General features: G+C 37.3%; 1 protein-coding gene across 4 annotated transcripts in view; it reads left to right on the top strand.

The window, feature by feature from the left end:
- Positions 1-17492, top strand: part of LPP (LIM domain containing preferred translocation partner in lipoma) — a 938906-nt gene that overhangs the window by 533527 nt on the left and 387887 nt on the right. For 2 of the 4 annotated variants that reach the window (XM_006871883.1, XM_006871882.1), the window contains one exon: positions 16763-16769. The exons of the other annotated variants lie outside the window; for them this stretch is intronic. In XM_006871883.1, the coding sequence (XP_006871945.1) occupies positions 16763-16769 (7 nt within the window). The remainder of the gene's footprint in view (positions 1-16762; positions 16770-17492) is intronic. 4 annotated transcript variants of the gene reach the window in all.

Raw genomic sequence — 17492 nt, 5'->3', positions numbered from 1 at the left:
TTCAGTTGGGGCTTTTCAGGTGGCAGGAAGTGAGATGTACTTAAAGTTAGTACAGAAGAGTATTTTGGCAAGGATGCCAACAGAAGTTAAGAATTCCAAACCAAAAACAAACTAAACCACGTGAGCAACCAAACAACTAAATCTTACGGAAGCTTGAGTTATTTAAGACATGGTAGCAGCTGATTTGATCATCTTCTTTTGGGTGACATCTAATACTTCCCAATCTATGGGTCTCTATTCCTATAACTTAGCTCCTAATTTTTTCTCTTCTGTTCTCTATCCTTCTTTATGGTGTCCCTCTTTGTTCTCCTCTATACTATGATGGTCAGTATATTATGTCCACTGCTGCCTCATGGCTTTTTTGTGAAACTATGTGTCTCTTCCTTTTTTTTTTTGCTGTGATCTGTTTCTCCTACTAGCTGGCCTCTCTGTATGCCTTGCACTTAGCCATTATTGTAGTTGGTTTTTCTCCAGTACAAATTGAGGAGGAACCAGCACATCTCATGAGTACCTGATCTGTTTGGTTCAATCTCTGATCCAATGAGTTGTAACCAAAGTTCAGAATTACCTGGGGCAAAATTAAAAACAATTTTGTGAAGGCTTTTTCTTTAAACAGAACCATGTATATATTAGATAGGCAACATTTTAATTGGTTTTTTTTTTTTTTATCATAGTGGAGTTCTTAACTTAGCCTGATGGAAGGTTTTAAATCTGCAGCATGGAAATCAACATGATAAGACTCATTTAGAGACTTAGATTCTAGTTCTGAAACTGCCCCAGCCATCGGTGGAATTTTTTGTAAGTTTACTTTGCATGCTTAAACCTCCATTTGCTATTATGTATTCAAGAAGTTTGCTGTGAAAAAAAGGACAAAGCAAGTTTAAGATAATAGGAGGATAAGAGTTAAGTACTCAACACTCTTGAAATTTCACAACCTTTACAAGCCAATGGAGCAGTTCTACTCTGTCCACATGGGTTCATCATAAGTCAGAATCAATTCACAACCACAATAATAAGCCTTGCATTCAGATAAAAGCAAGGTTCCTTGTTCATTTACCAAAGGGAATCCACTCCAAGTGGGAACAATGGGAGACACTAGTGAGCATTAAGAAGACTGTGAACAATGGAACAAGGTTCCAGAGGAGGCATTAGAGACCAGAGTCAAGAACATAATTGTAAAGGTTTGGTTAACATAGAGATTACACATGTCTTCTGATGTGCCTACAGAGAAAGAAAAGAATATATCTATTGAAACAGAAATACTTAGTGAGGACGTGCATTGTCATGCAAGATCACAATGCCCTTGAATAGCAGTCCTTCTGCATTTAATCCAAAATTTAGACTTCAGCTCTTCTGTGAGCATCTCACTGTAATGAAGACTGTTGATTGTTGAACTTTTTTCTGATAGTGTTCCAATACTGGTCCTTAAGAATCCCAGAAAACTGTAAGCATCAATTTTCCAGCTAATGGTTGACTTTTGAACTTTTTCTTGGTCGGCAATTGAAGATGATTCCATTCCATATCTGCCGTTTACTCTGAAACTCATAGTGATGCATCCATATCTGATCACCAGTAACAATTAAAACAGCAACAACAACAACAAAAACTTTAACCTTCCTTTGAGTATTGGTCCAAATTTTGTTTGCAGATGTCCAAACACTTCTGTTTATGCTGTTTAATGAGTTGTTTCAGTATCAGCCTTGCACAAAGTTTTTGAAACCCAAATTTGTCATGGAGTAGGCAGAGCCATGATTGATTTGCAAATAATTTGCCACACAATCCATTGTCGCTCATCTGTTCCACAGAATCATTTCACATACACGCTCAATGTTGTCATCATCCATGGATGTGGATGGGAATTTGAATATAACTCGAGTGTGGATAATTTTTGACTCACCCTCATGTGTGAGTGTGTAGAATATAGTGAATGATTGCAACTTATGAGTCAGGAAAAATGTTGGAGGAATGTATGAAAACTAAGGTAACAGAGTAATTGAGAATTAATTGGGACTTCCATGGTACACTAACCTAGGATTCCTCTTCAACTATGTTCAGAAACCATTGTGAGGTAGGGGTGTCAGAGAGATGAAGATCACATGTCAGCATTAGAACTGAAAAAGCATCCTGCGTCACAGGCATTTACTCTGGACCCAGTGAAATCACTGCTCTAAAATAGACAAATGTGCCCTCTTGGTAGTATGAAAATACAAAGAAAAGTATAGTTCTTGAAGACAGGTAGATTCTGAAATGAACTCTGGGAGGGGCTGAACCATGCCTGCCCTGTGTTTTTTTTGTGTCTCAAAGTCACCAACACATAAATCATTGCTCTTCTTTAGAGGAAGAATGAATAAAGTGACAGACAGATGTCAGGGATGTTTTGCCATGGATGTGAAAATTTTAAGGAATGGAAAATAAACTTTTCCACTTTTTGGTTAATAAAGGTAATATCAAGATATTGATGTAGGTGTCAAGCCTTCAAATTGGATTCAGGGGTCTAGTCTCCTGACAAATAATGTTTCAGAGTTTAAATAACGATGCAGTGATTTGATGTTTTTTAAAGTCAAAGATCACAATCTCTCTGTGAATCTGTGGCTGCGTGCACTTTGCTATGTTGCTGGAAGCTCTGCCAACAGTATTTCAGATACCAGAACTGTTACCCATAGTGGACACATCAGTGGAGTTTCTAGACTAAGGCAGATTAGGAAGGATGACTTGATGATTGTTGTTGTTAAGTACCATGGAGTTGGTTCCAACTCATACTGGCCCTGCACAGGGTTTCTGAGGCTGCAAATCTTTATGGGAGCAGAAATCCTCATCCTTCTCTCGTGGAACAGCTGGTAGTTTCGAACTGCAGACCTTGAGGTTAGAAGCCCGATTCGTAACCACTACGCTACCAAGCTTGATGATAATACATCTGAAAATTAGCCAGTTAAAATATATTTATTTTTAAATTTTGGGAATTGAATGAAGGTTTGCAGATAAGATCATCAGTTTTACATTCAAGAAATGATACACTTAATTTCATCTCAGTGATTGCGATCCCCTCCAAATAATGAGTATTTCCACTTCCTCCCTGTGATTTTAATTTCCATTCTATTCTCCTTCTAATCCCTTCTCAACTGTGTCCTTAGGTAAATGTTGCCCTTTTGATCTTGATTGACAGACCACTCCATGGTGAGCATATCTTGCAAGTGTTGTCATCCCCCATATATAACTACCCCTTTTGCCAATGTAAATCGTATGATACATAATAGAACATTATCCATTTTGCTTGCTTTGAACACAGTCATCAATAGGGACCAGTCACTGGAGGAAGACATTATGTGTGGTGAAGAGGGCAAGTTAGAGTGAGGAGGATGCTAAGTTAGATGGATTGACACAAGAACTGCTTTGGGGAACTTCAACATGTTGGTGACTGTGAGGACCATACAAGGGCAGCATTGTGTTTTGTTGTACCTAAGGCCATTGAGAATTGGCGTCTACTCAAAGGAAATGTGCTTATCTCTTCCAGACTAAGGAAGGCTAGGAAGAAAAGACTAAAGACCAATTGTGAAAATTAGCCCGTGAAAATCTTATGACACACAACTGAAGATTGTCTGATCTAGTGCTGAAAGATGACCTATGTGAGCAGATACTCAGAATACACAGTAGCCATGACAATGGACCCAGGCACCATAGTGATTATGAGGACTGCACAACACCAGGCAACATTTTGTTCTGTTGGTACCAACTCAATGGCAACTAATAATAACAATGAAGGCAAAGACATTTCAGAAGGCTAAGGCAGATAGTATTTTTATAGGAGCATATTGTAGAGATCGTTTGGAGATAGATGGAGTTGAATTCTGGAATGTAGCTGAGGTAATTGGGTATTTACATTCAGTGAGGTAGGGTAGAGAAAATTATGAAGTTAGGGTGAAACCAATGTGTGTGACTTCTCAGAGGTTTTCAAGTCAACAAATTCCTTAGCTTAAAAGATTTGTTCCTCTTGTGCTCCACTGTGGTTGTTGTTGTTGAGAGTTGTCAAGTTGGTTCCGACTCATAGCAGCCTTGTATAGGATTGTCGAGGAGTGACTGATGAATTTGAGCCACCAACTTGCTGTTTAAACCGACCTTGTGGTCTAGTGCATTATCCTACGGCGCCACGCCAGGACCACTAGTACCTGGTATTTACTATGGTTTTGAAAAATGCTAATCTGCAACACTACTGAGTAGCACTCTGATCAGTTTTTATATTAGATGAAAGGCATTGTGGACTGATGAGTATTCTTAATCTTCACATTTATACAAAAGCTCCTGAGTGCCTGTCTCTGGCTAACATCTCATCAAAGCTTTGTTCCCTCATCTGTGATAAGGTGTTTTGAGAGATGTGCCTACACTGGTAAATTTTCAAGTGAATTTAAAAATAATCATTTTGCCTGATTCAGACATTAAAAGTAGTGCTTGGGTTTCTGACATGTAGTCTTGGTGAAATTTAGTTAGAATCTAAAAATGAAAGCTTCCCATAGGAGGAGCATGATTAGTAAGGGAAATTGCTGTCATTACTAAAGGTTTTTATTTCAAGAAATGATCTCATTTTCATGGCTCTTTGAGGTATATAAGAAAAACTTATTCCCACCACTCTTTTTATTTAACAGGCAATGAAACTAATGTCCATAGAGGTTTAGTGGAAGCTCATGTAGTAGAGTCCTAATGTAGTTAGTACAGAGAAGCCAGCTCCCTTGACATGTCTACATAGCTTATTTATTCCATCCTGTTAAATGCTGGGCTACGTTATAGGCCTGGTTAAACAGTGGTTAAGCTCTAAGCTGCTAATGAAAAGATTGGTGGTTCAAACCCACCAGTGGCCCCACTTGAGAAAAGACTTGGAGATATAATCCCAAAAAGACTTTCAGCCTATGAATCTTTATGGGAGAGTTCTCCTCTGTGATACAGAGTCCTTATGACTTACACATAGGTCATCTCTTCATACACAAACACACCTATAAGTATATGACAAGCAAGCTTCTAAGTGAAAATACTCCTTCTGTGTGTCATGGACTTTAAAGGGGGCAAATTAGAAATGTACACACATAGTTTACAAATATCTGATAAATAGAATTATCATGTTGATGAGTCCATTGTAAAAACAACTGTGAGATGTTAGGTCTTTGTTATCTTTTAAAAGACTTTTGTCTGTTTTGTCAACTGAAAGGTAATAATTTTAGTTGGTTACAATCCTTAATGGAATCTTCATTTTATCAAATGCACATTATGCCTTTGTGGTAGGTAGAATTCAAAGAACTGAATAGAATAAAACATATTTGATAGTAATATTCTGTGACACAGTCAATATATAATGACTCAAAAAGGGCATTTACTGTGTCTCAGGGTTATTGTCATGAACATGGATGATTGGATCATTATATAAGGGTAAGTCAAAAAGTACTGCTACTAGGGTTCCAGTTTTTAAATATGTGAGTTTATTTCAAACAAAGTGTGATTAACTATGAGTGGTTCAGTGGATGGCAACATGCCAGTTCTTTCACGAATGCACTTGTCTCAGTCTCATTGTATAAGTGCCGTTGAGTCATTTCCAACCCATTGCGACCCTGTATATGGTTTCTGAGGAGCAGCTGGTAAGCTTGAACATCCGACTTTGTGGTTCAAATAGATTTTGCAGTCCAGTGCAAGAACCCACGGCACCATACCGGGACTCATTAGGGTATCCTCAAATAAATGATGTAATGAAAACAGTGACTTCCAAGGAGATCTTCTGGGGCAGTTAATTTCAAAGACAAAAGTCAGCTCAGAGAGTTATGACTACTGATTTTTTTATTTCAAAGTGGGTAATCTTGATAGAGGAGTCCTGGTGTGGCTCTGTGGGTTACTGTGCCAGACTGCAAAGCCATTTGAACTGCAAGGTTGGTGGTTCAAGTTCACCAGCTGCTCCTCAGAAAACCTTTACAGGGTCTCTATGGGTCGGAATCGACTCGATGGCACATAACAACAACAGTCTAGATAGATTTTCCCAAAGAACACAGGATGATCATGAAACTTCAATGAAAGAAGTTTTAAGAAAATTGAAAACTGAATTGGTGAGAAAAATCCCAGGAAAGTTGAATTCTGAAATTATTTTTTGTTCCATCACTGTAATACACCTGTTTATTTTCTGTCCTAGGAGAATTCCATTGAGAAGCCTTACCTCATCCATATTACAGTCCTGATCTTTTCCTTTCAGACTTCTTTTCTCCAAACTCCAACATTTCAAAGAACACATTTGAGTCCCTTGAGGACACCAAAACTGATGTTTTGACATGGTATAAATTTAAGAGTGCAGAATTCCACCAAGAGATAGTGTGGGTGGGGGATTGTATAGTGCCACTTAGGAAGGAAATTAATAGAAAAATTTTTAATGATACAAAAATACATTAGCAAGATTTAATGTCATATTTTCTAACTTCTCAACTAGTCAAAGTCTTTGCTGAAGAATAATAAGAAAAGTATGTAATTGTGTATTTTCAAGAACTCTTGTTTTTGCATAAATCCAACCGTGTGGTTATCAATCCTATAGCACCACTAGGATGAACTCCTTTTTTAATTGTTATTGTTGCTATGTGCCATTGAATCAGTTCCTACTCATAGCATCCCTATATGGGGTTTTTCAGGAATGACTGGTGTGTTTGAATAGCTGATCTTACAGTCAAGCCAACTTTGTGGTCCAGTGCTGTATCCTGCAGTGCCACACCAGAACTAGTCCTTTGGAATTAGCAATGTTTATTTTATGCTTTGTAAGTTCAGAACTTAGTAGGAAAAGGGAGAAAGGAGATCTAAAAACAAACAGCCCATCATCTCTAGAATAGCTTACAATATCCTTAGGAGTACAAAAAAGAGTTAAGTGACAGTCTTAATAGCAAAATACAAATGAGTGAAAAGTGGTCTGATAAAACAGTTATATAAATGTGAAGAGGATGAGAAAAGAAATAAAAAAACCAGACTTTGAAATGGCGATCTTTTTTACTTTTATATTCATAATACTTTACCATGACAATTGTCAGGGAACAATTGTCAAAACACCAGGCACTTCAGTGAGGAAAATGCTCTTCTTTAATCATTTACTTTGAGAAATAAATCTTATACTTGGCATGGTATGGGATTTTGAGAGTTGAAGCTGTAAAGCTTATTTTCAGGTTTTCTTCTTATTAAAACTAGTTGCGTGACCCTGAGCAAGTTAACTTAATCTGTCTGTGCTTTCGTTTCCTCATCTAGAATATGGACCTAACTCATAAAATGTTTGTTGTTGCTAGGTGCCTGTGATTCAGTTCTAACTCATAGCAATTCCATATACAACAGAAACACTGCCCAGTTCTTCGCCATCCTCACAAGTGTTATGTTTGAGCCCACTGTTGCTGGCACTGTGTCAATCCATCTAACTGAGGGGGGTGGGGGGTCTTCCTCTTTTTCACTTTACTTTACCCAGCATGTTGTCCTTCTCCTGACATCATGTCCAAAGTTGATTTTTGGCAGCTCCCTGTCAATGTAGTGTTGCAATCAATTTTGAATTATCTTCAGCAGACTTTTATTTGCATGTGATGTTAATGTTATTGTTCGTTTGTTTCCTTATTCCATTGGGTCAGCTTTCTTTGGAATGGACACAAAGTATGAAGTCTTGACATCCTCTCTTCTAAGGAGCATTCTGGGTGTACTTCTTCTAAGACAGATTTGTTTGTTCTTGATACGTTCAATATTTTTCACCAAACCACAATTCAAATGCATAAATTCTTCTCTGGTCTTCCTTATTCATTCTACAACTTTCACGTGCACATGAGGCTATTTAAAATACCAGTGTTTGTGTCAAGAACACCTTAGTCCTCAAACTGATCTCTTTGATCTTCAAAGAGGTCTTGTGTAGCAGATTTGTCTAATGCAATAAGCCTTTTGATTTCTTAACTGCTGCTTCCATGACTATTAATTACAGATACAAGCAAAATGAAGACTTTGACAATTACTCTATTTGTCATGATGTTATTTATTGTTCCAGGTTTGAAGACTTTTGTTTTTTTTTACATTGAAATGCAATCTATACTTGAGGTTTGGTATTCAGTATCTCATCGAGCAAGCAAGGATGTTTAATATGCATATCATAGGTGGTTAATGAATCTCCCTCCAATCCTTATGCCATGTTATTCTTTCTATAATCCAGTTTCTCTGATTATTTGCTCAGAATACAGATAAAATAACTATGATAAAAGGATACAAAACTGGCACACACCTTTCCTGATTTTAAACTATTCAGTTTCCCATTTTTCTGTTGTAATGAGGAACCTGTCTATGTACAGGCTTCTCATGACTACAGTTAAAACTGTTCTGGAGTACCCATTCTTTGAAAAAGTATTCATTGTGTGTTATGATACACATAGCCTTTGTATAAGTCAGTAAAGCCTAAGTAAATATATCACCTGGTGTCAGCAGTGATATCTCTTGTTCCATGTCCTTTTGTGAATCTACCTTGACTATCTAGTATCTCCTTGTCAGCGTAGTGTTGCAGTCATTATTAAATTATTTTCAGCAAAATTGTACTTGCATATGATATTAATGATATTGCTTGATTATTTCCGTATTCCATTGGGCCACTTTTCTTTGAAATGTACACAACTATGGATCTCTTCAAATTGGTTGGCCAAGTAGATATCTTCCAAAAATCTTAGCATAGATGAGTTAGCACCTCCAGTGCTGCATCAGTTTGTTAAAACATTTCAATTTATATTCAGTGAATCCCTGGATTCATGTTTTTCTCCATCTCTTCAGTGCTTTGTTTTTCAATACTATTGACTCTTGATCATATGGTGGTCATTTTAAATGGTGGAGCATGAACCAATTCTTCTTACTACAGTGATTTGTATATGCCTGGATATTGAGCTTCACCATTGTCTCTTCCCATGTTGTTGTTGTTAAGTGCCATAGAGTCTATTCTGACCCATAGTGACCCTGTATAGAATTTCCGAGGAGCAGTTGGTGAGCTTGAACCGCCATCTGGCGCATTAACCCACATTGGCATACCAGGACTCTGCCTCTTCCCATTTGTTGTTGTTAAGTGCTGTTGAGTCCATTCTGACCCATGGCAATCCTGTATAGGGTTTCCAGGGAGCAGCTGGTGAGCTTGAACTGCCGACCTTGCAGTTCAGACTGCTTTGCAGTCTGGCGCATTAACCCACAGTGCCACACTAGGACTCCATCTCTTCCCATAGATGTAGTCAATTTGATTCCTGTGTATTCTTTCTGGTGAAATCCATGTATATCATTGCCATTTATGGTGTTGAAAAGAGAGATTTTCAGTAAGTAATTGATTGGTCTTAAAAATTCTTTCATGTGATCCGCAACATCATTTCTATCACAAAGGCCATATTTTTCAACTGTATCCTTCCTCTTTATTTTAAACTTTTGCATTCCAATCACCAGTGATTACCAATAATCCTGAATGCATTTTTTAAAAACAATTACAGACTCAAGAAATTGGTAGGATTCTTCAGTTTCATCATCACTTGCTTTGGTGGTTGTGTGTAAGTTCGCATAATAAGTGTATGGATATTATCCTGTTATAGACAGCATTGTACTTCAAGCTAGATCTTTTTTGATGGTGATTGGAACACTATTCCTCTTTTTTGTTCTTGACTGACTGATTCAGAATGACATAAAACATTCTATTTCATACCTAGAGTATTGATCTTTATATGCTACATTTCATTTTTGACAACTTTAAATTTTCCTGAATTCATATTTAGTCCATTCCACCTTCTGATTATTAATGGACAATGCGGCTGTTTCTTCACTTTTGAGTTGTACCCCATCAGCAACCAAAGGTACAAACAGCTTTGCTCCATTCACATCATTAAGGTCCATTCTACTTTGAAGGAGGTTGCTCTTCACCAGTTGTACTTTGAGTGCTTTTCCACTATATCTGATAATGCCGATAATGCCGTGCAGCAATCCATAATATTTTCAGTGGCTAACTAGATAAAAGTTGTCTCTCTTTCTTTCTAGTCTATCTTAGTCTGGAAGTTCCATTGAAACCTATCCACCATGGGTGATCCTGCAAGTATTTAAAATACTAGCACTACAGCGTTACATTAACCACCACGGTATAATAAATTGACAGAAGAGTGGTGTTTTTTTGTATGTTTGTTTTTAAGATTTTAATGAATATTAAATATATATTGTGTTTATTCTTCTTTATTTTTTTAATCTCAAAGCCTGCACAGCTGCGAAGGCAGGTGATTGGGTATGCTCTTATACAGTGAGGACCAGTCATGATTCTAGTTATCCATCTATCCATTCACTCATTTATGCATGCATTCCATCAAAGATTTACTGAGCATCTACTTTGTGGCAAGCATTGTAGGTACAGCAATAGACCATGCTTTCAATAAGCTCATGGTTTTATGGTGGAGGCAATGAAATAGACAATTGTTATGCAGCTTAATCAAGTGTTGTGGTGGCTGAGACACCTACTTAGCCATAGACGGACTGATGGAGAGGCACCCAGAAGTATTCTGCTCATGGACAGTACCACCAACTCCCCAGATAATCTTTATTTTTAGGTTTTTATTGTGAATGGTGTGATAGTTTACATGGAAGAATATCGGTTTTACACTGATTTCATTGCAAAGATTACAAACCCTCCATGTATCATCATTCAACAGCATTGGCTTCTATTCCCTCTGTTTTGTTTTCTTTTGTTTTGATTTTTTTGTTTGCTTATTTTGGAATTACACAATAACACTCAGGAATATATAATCATTTAAACAGCCAAGGGCATATTCTGTAAGCCTGCCTCCTGGCCATATATTGTTATTTCTTCTGGAGTCCTTGGTTTGTTCAACTAATAGTGTGTTTGGGTGCTAACCAAAAGATAAGCAGTTGGAGTCCATCCAGAGGCACTTGGAAAGAAAGGTCTGATGATTTACTTCTGAAAAAAACAGCTATTGAAATTCCTAGGGAGCATAGATGTGAGGGGTTACCATGAATTGAAATCAACCAGATAGCAGATGTTTTTCTAACATTTTTTTCTATTCTACAGAGTGTTTTTTTTTTTTTAACCTAATGTTTCATTTGTTTTTATATTGATTTGCTTCCTGTAATTGATAAGAAATCATAGTGTTAACCGTAGACTACCTAGCAACATTTATTTCTTTCTTAGTGGTAAAAATAATAGTATTGCACTTTTAGGTAAGTTTATCTCTTAAAGATCACATGTGTAAAGTGCTTAGAACAAAGCCAGGCACAAAATAGATTTAATAGACCAATACCTACTGCTATTATTATTTGGACAGCATATTTGTTATTTGTGAAACAATTTCATTGAATTCTGTTCTATGAGGCAGATATGCTTTTTTTTTTTTTTTTAATAGGTACATTTTTCTTTGTTTATACTGTGTTTTCATACCAAGGTATAGCTATAAAGCTGTGATCATCAAGCTCATCTAGTAAAATAACCAACACTTAAAAGCCTGCTACAGGGAAATGGAAACTGTATTTCCTCCTAATTTCCTCAGACAATGCTTTGCCTTCCAAAAATGGAAGGAATGAAAACAAGGCATTTTGGACATTTAAATTTTATGTCCCTCTTAATCCTGTTTGTTGATATAACTGTTGTGTGCAGTCAAGTAGATTCCTAATTATAGCTACCCTATATAGCAGACTAGAACTCCCCTTTAGGGTTTCCTGGACTGTAATCTTAAGAAAAAATATATATATAAATTTTTTTTTTCTACATATGTTTTTTTGTTGTTGAACATATACACAGCAAAAACATACACCAATTCAATTTTTACATGTACAGTTTTATGACATGATTATATCCTTTGGGTTGTGGAACCATCTTCACCCTCCTTTTCTGAGTTGTTACTACCTCACTAACAGAAATCCCCTGAGATTCCTACTGCTCTTGTCACTTTGTTCCAGTATTTTGGGTTGTTGTTGTTAAATGCCGTTGAGTGTTTGCTGACTCATGGCACCCCTGTATAGGGTTCCTAAGGAGTGGCTGGTGAGTTTGAACCAATATAGATAGTTTTTAAAGTACATAGTGCTCAAGGCCGATTTAATAACTAGGTCAGCAATTATACCCACTAGCTGCTCTTTCGAAACCTTATACAGGGTCTCTATGAGTCTGAACTAACTCGACACTCTTAACAACAATATTCAATCTGTATGCTGATCACATAATATGATAAATTGGATTATATGAAGAAGAGCATTGCATTAGGATTGGAGGAAGACTCATTAACAACCTTGCAATATGCGCATGGTACATGCTTGCTTTCTGGAAGCAAAGAGGACTTACAGTACTTACTGAAGAAGATCAAACTTTCAGTATGCATTGTACCTTATTTTAAAGAAAACAGAAATTCTCACAACTGCATCAATAAATAACATCATGATAAATGGATTGAAGTTGTCAAGACCTCATTTTGCTTGGATCCACAATCAACAGTAATGGAAGCATCAGTCAAGAAACCAACGACAGCATATTGTATCAGGCAAATTTGTTGCAAAAGGCCTCTTTAAAGAATTCAAGAGTAAAGATGTCCCTTTTACGAGTAAAGTACCATGGTATTTTTAATAAGATGCATGTGAAAGTTGTATAATGAATAAGGAAGACCGCCAATATATCAATACATCTGAATGTTGATGTTATTAAAGGTTATGAAAAGTAGCATAAATTGCCAGATAAACAAATCTGTCTTGGAAGAAGTACAGTGAGATGCTCTTTAAAAGCAAGGATAGCAAGACTTTGTCTCTTGTTCTTTGGATATATTGTCAGGAATGACCAGTCCTGGAGTTGGACATCATCATGCTTATAAGTTCAGGATCATTGAAAAAGAGGAACAAAATGGATTGACATAGCAGCAGTAGCAATAGGTTCACACATAATTAAAAATGTGAGGATGGCTTAGGACCAGGCAGAGTTTCCTTCTGTTGAGCATAGGATGAGTATGAGTTGATACCAACTTGATGGCACATAATAACAACAAGAACCTTTTCCTAAGAAATCCTGGACTCTTAAATTTGTATCACATCATAACTGAAGTTTTTATATTCTTAAGGGGTTCAAATCATGTTCCTTTTTAATAATCTTAGAATTTGAGGAACAAAAATAAGGCTAAAGGAAGAGATCAGGGTAAGGTTTTCCAGCGACATTCTCCTTGGACAGCTGTTGGCTATCCTTGAGGAATGAGCAGGTGCATTGTTGTGGGAAATCATGCTTGTTAGTTAAATGTTCTATGCAGCTTCTGTGGCCTTTTTAATCACTGCTACAGTTCTAAATTTTCTTAAAACTTCATCATATACATGCCCTGATTATCAAGTGTCCTTTGAGAAAATATATCGAGATAACCCCTATGGAATTAAAAAAATCAGTTGTCATAAAGATGACCTTGCTGCCATTGAATTTAATTCACTCAGCAGATCTCCTCAGAAGCCAGTATTTTCACTGGACCTGTTTTTGAAGGTACCTTAATGAGGCTAATACATGTGTATTACTCAAGGGGCTTTTTGTAGCCATCCACTGATAAGAGACATATTTTACATATTTTGTTTGAATTAAACCAATGTATGTATGAACAGACATATTAGTAGCAATGCCTTTTTTTTTATGTTTTATTGTGAATGATTTGATAGTTTCCGTGGGAAAACATTAGTTTTACATTCATCCTATCATATATGGTTTCATTGCCATGGTTACAATCCCTTCCACGCATCGTCAACCAAGCAAAGGGTATACCCTATAAACCTGTCCCCTAGTCGTCAGCACACAGCCCCTCTCCTTCTCTGGCTCTAAAGTCCCCAGTTGCTCCATCTCTCCATGTCATCTTCTCTGCCTCCATCTCTGGCGTCACTGCTTCTCCGGGTAGGGTTCCGCACTCCACTTTTCTCCCTTGATGGTCTCAGGGACCTCTGCTCCTAGATTGCAAAGTTAATCACTCACCTCCTTTTGCTACAAAACGTCTGCCTTTACATTTCCAACCCTCACAGTCAGTCCTGATAACAGTTATTCTCTATTGTATCGCAAGAGACCTATCCCCATCTCCTTTTACCAGCCCCGCCTAGACAGATTGGATACTACTCAATGGAGATTCTACCTTCCTCCATGCCCTTTGGATCTAGATTCCCGCTTAAAACTCTTAAGCCAGTCATTTCTTAGCAATACCTTTTTAAGTTAGTATAATATGTATTCCTGGTATGGTGTTGTGGGTTAATGCACATTGGATTCCAAAGTCATTTTCAACAGAAAGGTTGAGGGTTTGGTTGGTGGTTCAAGCTCACCAGTTGCTCCTTGGAAACCCTATGGAGGTTTGCTGTGCATCTGAACTGACTCTACAGCACTTAACAGCAACAAGTATAATATACTCATTGTTTGTTGTTAAGGGCTGTTGAGTCAATTCTGACTCATAGCAACCCCATATAGGGTTTCTGAGAAGCAGCTGGTGGATTTGAACTATACCGTGCATTCCATTGCTTATCCTACAGCAGCACCACATCAGGACTCCTATACATGTTTATCCAAAAAATCTTTGCTTGTAATTCAGACTCATGGTAACCCTTTATGTCTAAATATTCTGTAACATTGTCAAATACTTGTATCTCTGTTTCTAGAAAACAAAAGATAGTGGAAAGACATCCCAATAAAAAGAAAAAAAGGGAATGACCCAACATTCCCATGAACAAGAATTGCGGCTTGCAGCAGTTCTAAGAGGAAGGAAACTGATTTAAATCAGTACCTGATTGCAGGTACTGAGTTAAATATTGAGCGTGAAGGATTTAAGTATCCTTTACTATACTTTATAAGCTTGTATGGTTTAGGTTTGTTTGTTTGTTTGGGTGGTGGTAGAATGCTTTTGAGAATACTCTGCAATCTAAGCATAGGTGTGAGACTGTGGATTGCTTTATCCTCTGTTTCAGATGAGCACACCCAGAAACAAGGATATGAGATGATTTCCCTTAGTTAATTTTGTAATGTCACACAATGCTTGTGATAGATATCTAGTTGCATCATGTATCTACTCCTTGCTGTCAATGTTGGAGGGTTTTAAAAGCCTAAAGTCCTCCAAGTGGAAATTTCCATTCCTTGAGTGCAAATTCTTAATAGTCGTTGAAATTGTTCCATAAAGTTATCATTTGTTTTGGGTTTTATTTGGTTCCACCTCTGCCCGCACTTCTGTGGTTCTTTGATTTAGACTCTCTTGGCATCAGCTGTTAAGAAATACCAATTCTACCTTGAAATAGTCCATTAAATAATGACTCGTGTCAAACCAAGAGTTTATATTCTTCTCTTCTTATGCATAACAACACCTGTTTGATCCAATCGTAGTAAAATAAAAATATAAAAACTGGTCATCTATTTTTGTCCAACTGTAACTTGCAGCCCCCATGCATGGTACTTTAATCATCCATTCCCATGACATGAAATTTGAGTTCAGTTATGACATGAATCACTCTAAGTCAGAGTTTATTAATGATATTGATTTGAGAGGAGGCATTCTCTTGAGAACTTATCCACATGGTTAAGAGCCATTCATTCCTTTTGCATAACCTGATTCCTTAATTCTAAAATGTGAATGTGAAAATCAATCCTTATTCTAGCCTTATGATTTGTGATACCACACTGTCAGTTTTCCAACAGGAGTATCGTATAAATTGGTTGCTTGTAGAAAGTGGTTCATTTCGACAGAGTCTGACATGGTATTTCAGTTTTATTTTAGTAAATACAATTGAGCATCTCGTAGATACCCAGCTTTGCAGTAGGGATACCTGTATATAAAGCCTCAGTATGGTAACTGAGTGGTTAAAGTACAGGATAAAAAGAGTTTGGCAATTCAATTTTTTTTATAACAGACTTAAAGACATACCATTCATTGCATAACATATAATTCACTCAGATGATTATTAAAGAAAGTGACCAATAGACACCCAACAAATTCAGTACATCCTGAATAATGGATTATAGAGATTGACAAGAATTCTATAAAACTTAGCTTCTTAGTAAATAGACCCTAACAGACAATGCCTGTATGGTATTATAAGCCAATATTCAAAGTCAGCAAAGGGCAATCTGGAAACAAAGGGGAAGACCAAAGCAAACCCAGTTTTGAGAGACTTGGGGAGATTCCTGAGTGGGAATCTTCTCTGAAAAGAATTCTGAGAGTCCGTGTTGGGATTTCCTAGGTATAGGTTAACAGCATAGGAGAAATAATAAGGTAGAATTTTACTGGAAGAGGAAAGTTTTATATGTCGATGATCAGCGAACTACTAGTAACTCAATATGGTTAGAGTATGGAGAGCAGTGAGGGAAGGGTGCTTTCTCTGCATCTGGGGAGTGGATAGGCTACCACTGTATGCTTTCATAGAGAGTATGCCTTACTGTGATGTCACAAAACAGGGTGACATCAACTGAAGATGTGACATTTGAGTCGGCTCACAAAGGATGTGTGTGTGTGGGGGGGGAGGGTTCGAGAAAGGCCACAAGTAGGAACTTTACCCTACAAGTAGGATATATGTAAAAGAATGGTCCTTTAGGCTGGGTGAATAATTTGATGTAGTTGGAGAATGGGGTAAGTAGAATATAGAATGAATCCAACCTAAAGAATACATTGGTGAGAGCTGGAAGGACACCTTCTAAAGGGATTCTGAGCAGTGTAATTAAGTTGTAGATAGCCTGTTATTTTCCTCCGTTTTACAGATGAGAAATATGTTGCTCAGAGAGGTGAATGACTTGCCAAGGTTGTAGCTACTGGGTGTTTTGAACCAATGTTTCAATAAAGGAAGGGTAGCATCAACATCTATATGAAATTACTGAATGCAATATAGAAAATATTAGTGGTAACTGTGTTAGTGAAGAGGGATAATAGGCAACAGTTTTCTTTTGTTCACTATACTTTATAATTTGAGGATTTTAAAAAGTAGGTATAGAATTGTATCGTCATTACAAATCTATCTTAATTTTAAAATACTTCCTTCATCCTCAAAAGGAATCTTTTCTTGCCCATATGTAGTCATTCCCCATTCCTACTTGCAACCCTATGGAAACCTCAAATCATATTAGTAGTGATTAATGAATATCATCTTCAGTATTTGTTGTTGTTAGGTGCCATCAAGTCAGTACTGATTCATAGCAATCCTGTTTACAACAGAATGGAATACTGCCTGGTCCTGGACCAACCTCACAATTGTTGCCACACTTGAGCCCATTGATGCTGCCACTTTGCCAATCCATTTCGCTGAGGGTCTTCCTCTTTTTCTCTGACCCTCTAACTTACCAAACGTGATATACCTCTCTAGTGACTGGTCCCTCCTGACAATATGTCCCAAGTATGAGAGACAAAGTTTGACCATCCTGGCCTCTAAGGACCACTCTGGCTGTACTTCTTCCAACACAGGTCTGTTCTTTTGGCAGCCCGTGGCACTTTCAATATTCTCCTCCAATACATCAAAAGTATCAATTTTCTATGGTCTTCCTC

This window comes from Chrysochloris asiatica, unplaced genomic scaffold, assembly GCF_000296735.1.
Source record: "Chrysochloris asiatica unplaced genomic scaffold, ChrAsi1.0 scaffold00177, whole genome shotgun sequence".
Lineage (NCBI taxonomy): Eukaryota > Metazoa > Chordata > Mammalia > Afrosoricida > Chrysochloridae > Chrysochloris > Chrysochloris asiatica.
Note: the sequence above shows the minus strand (reverse complement) of the source record. Positions and strands in the feature narration are given on the sequence as shown.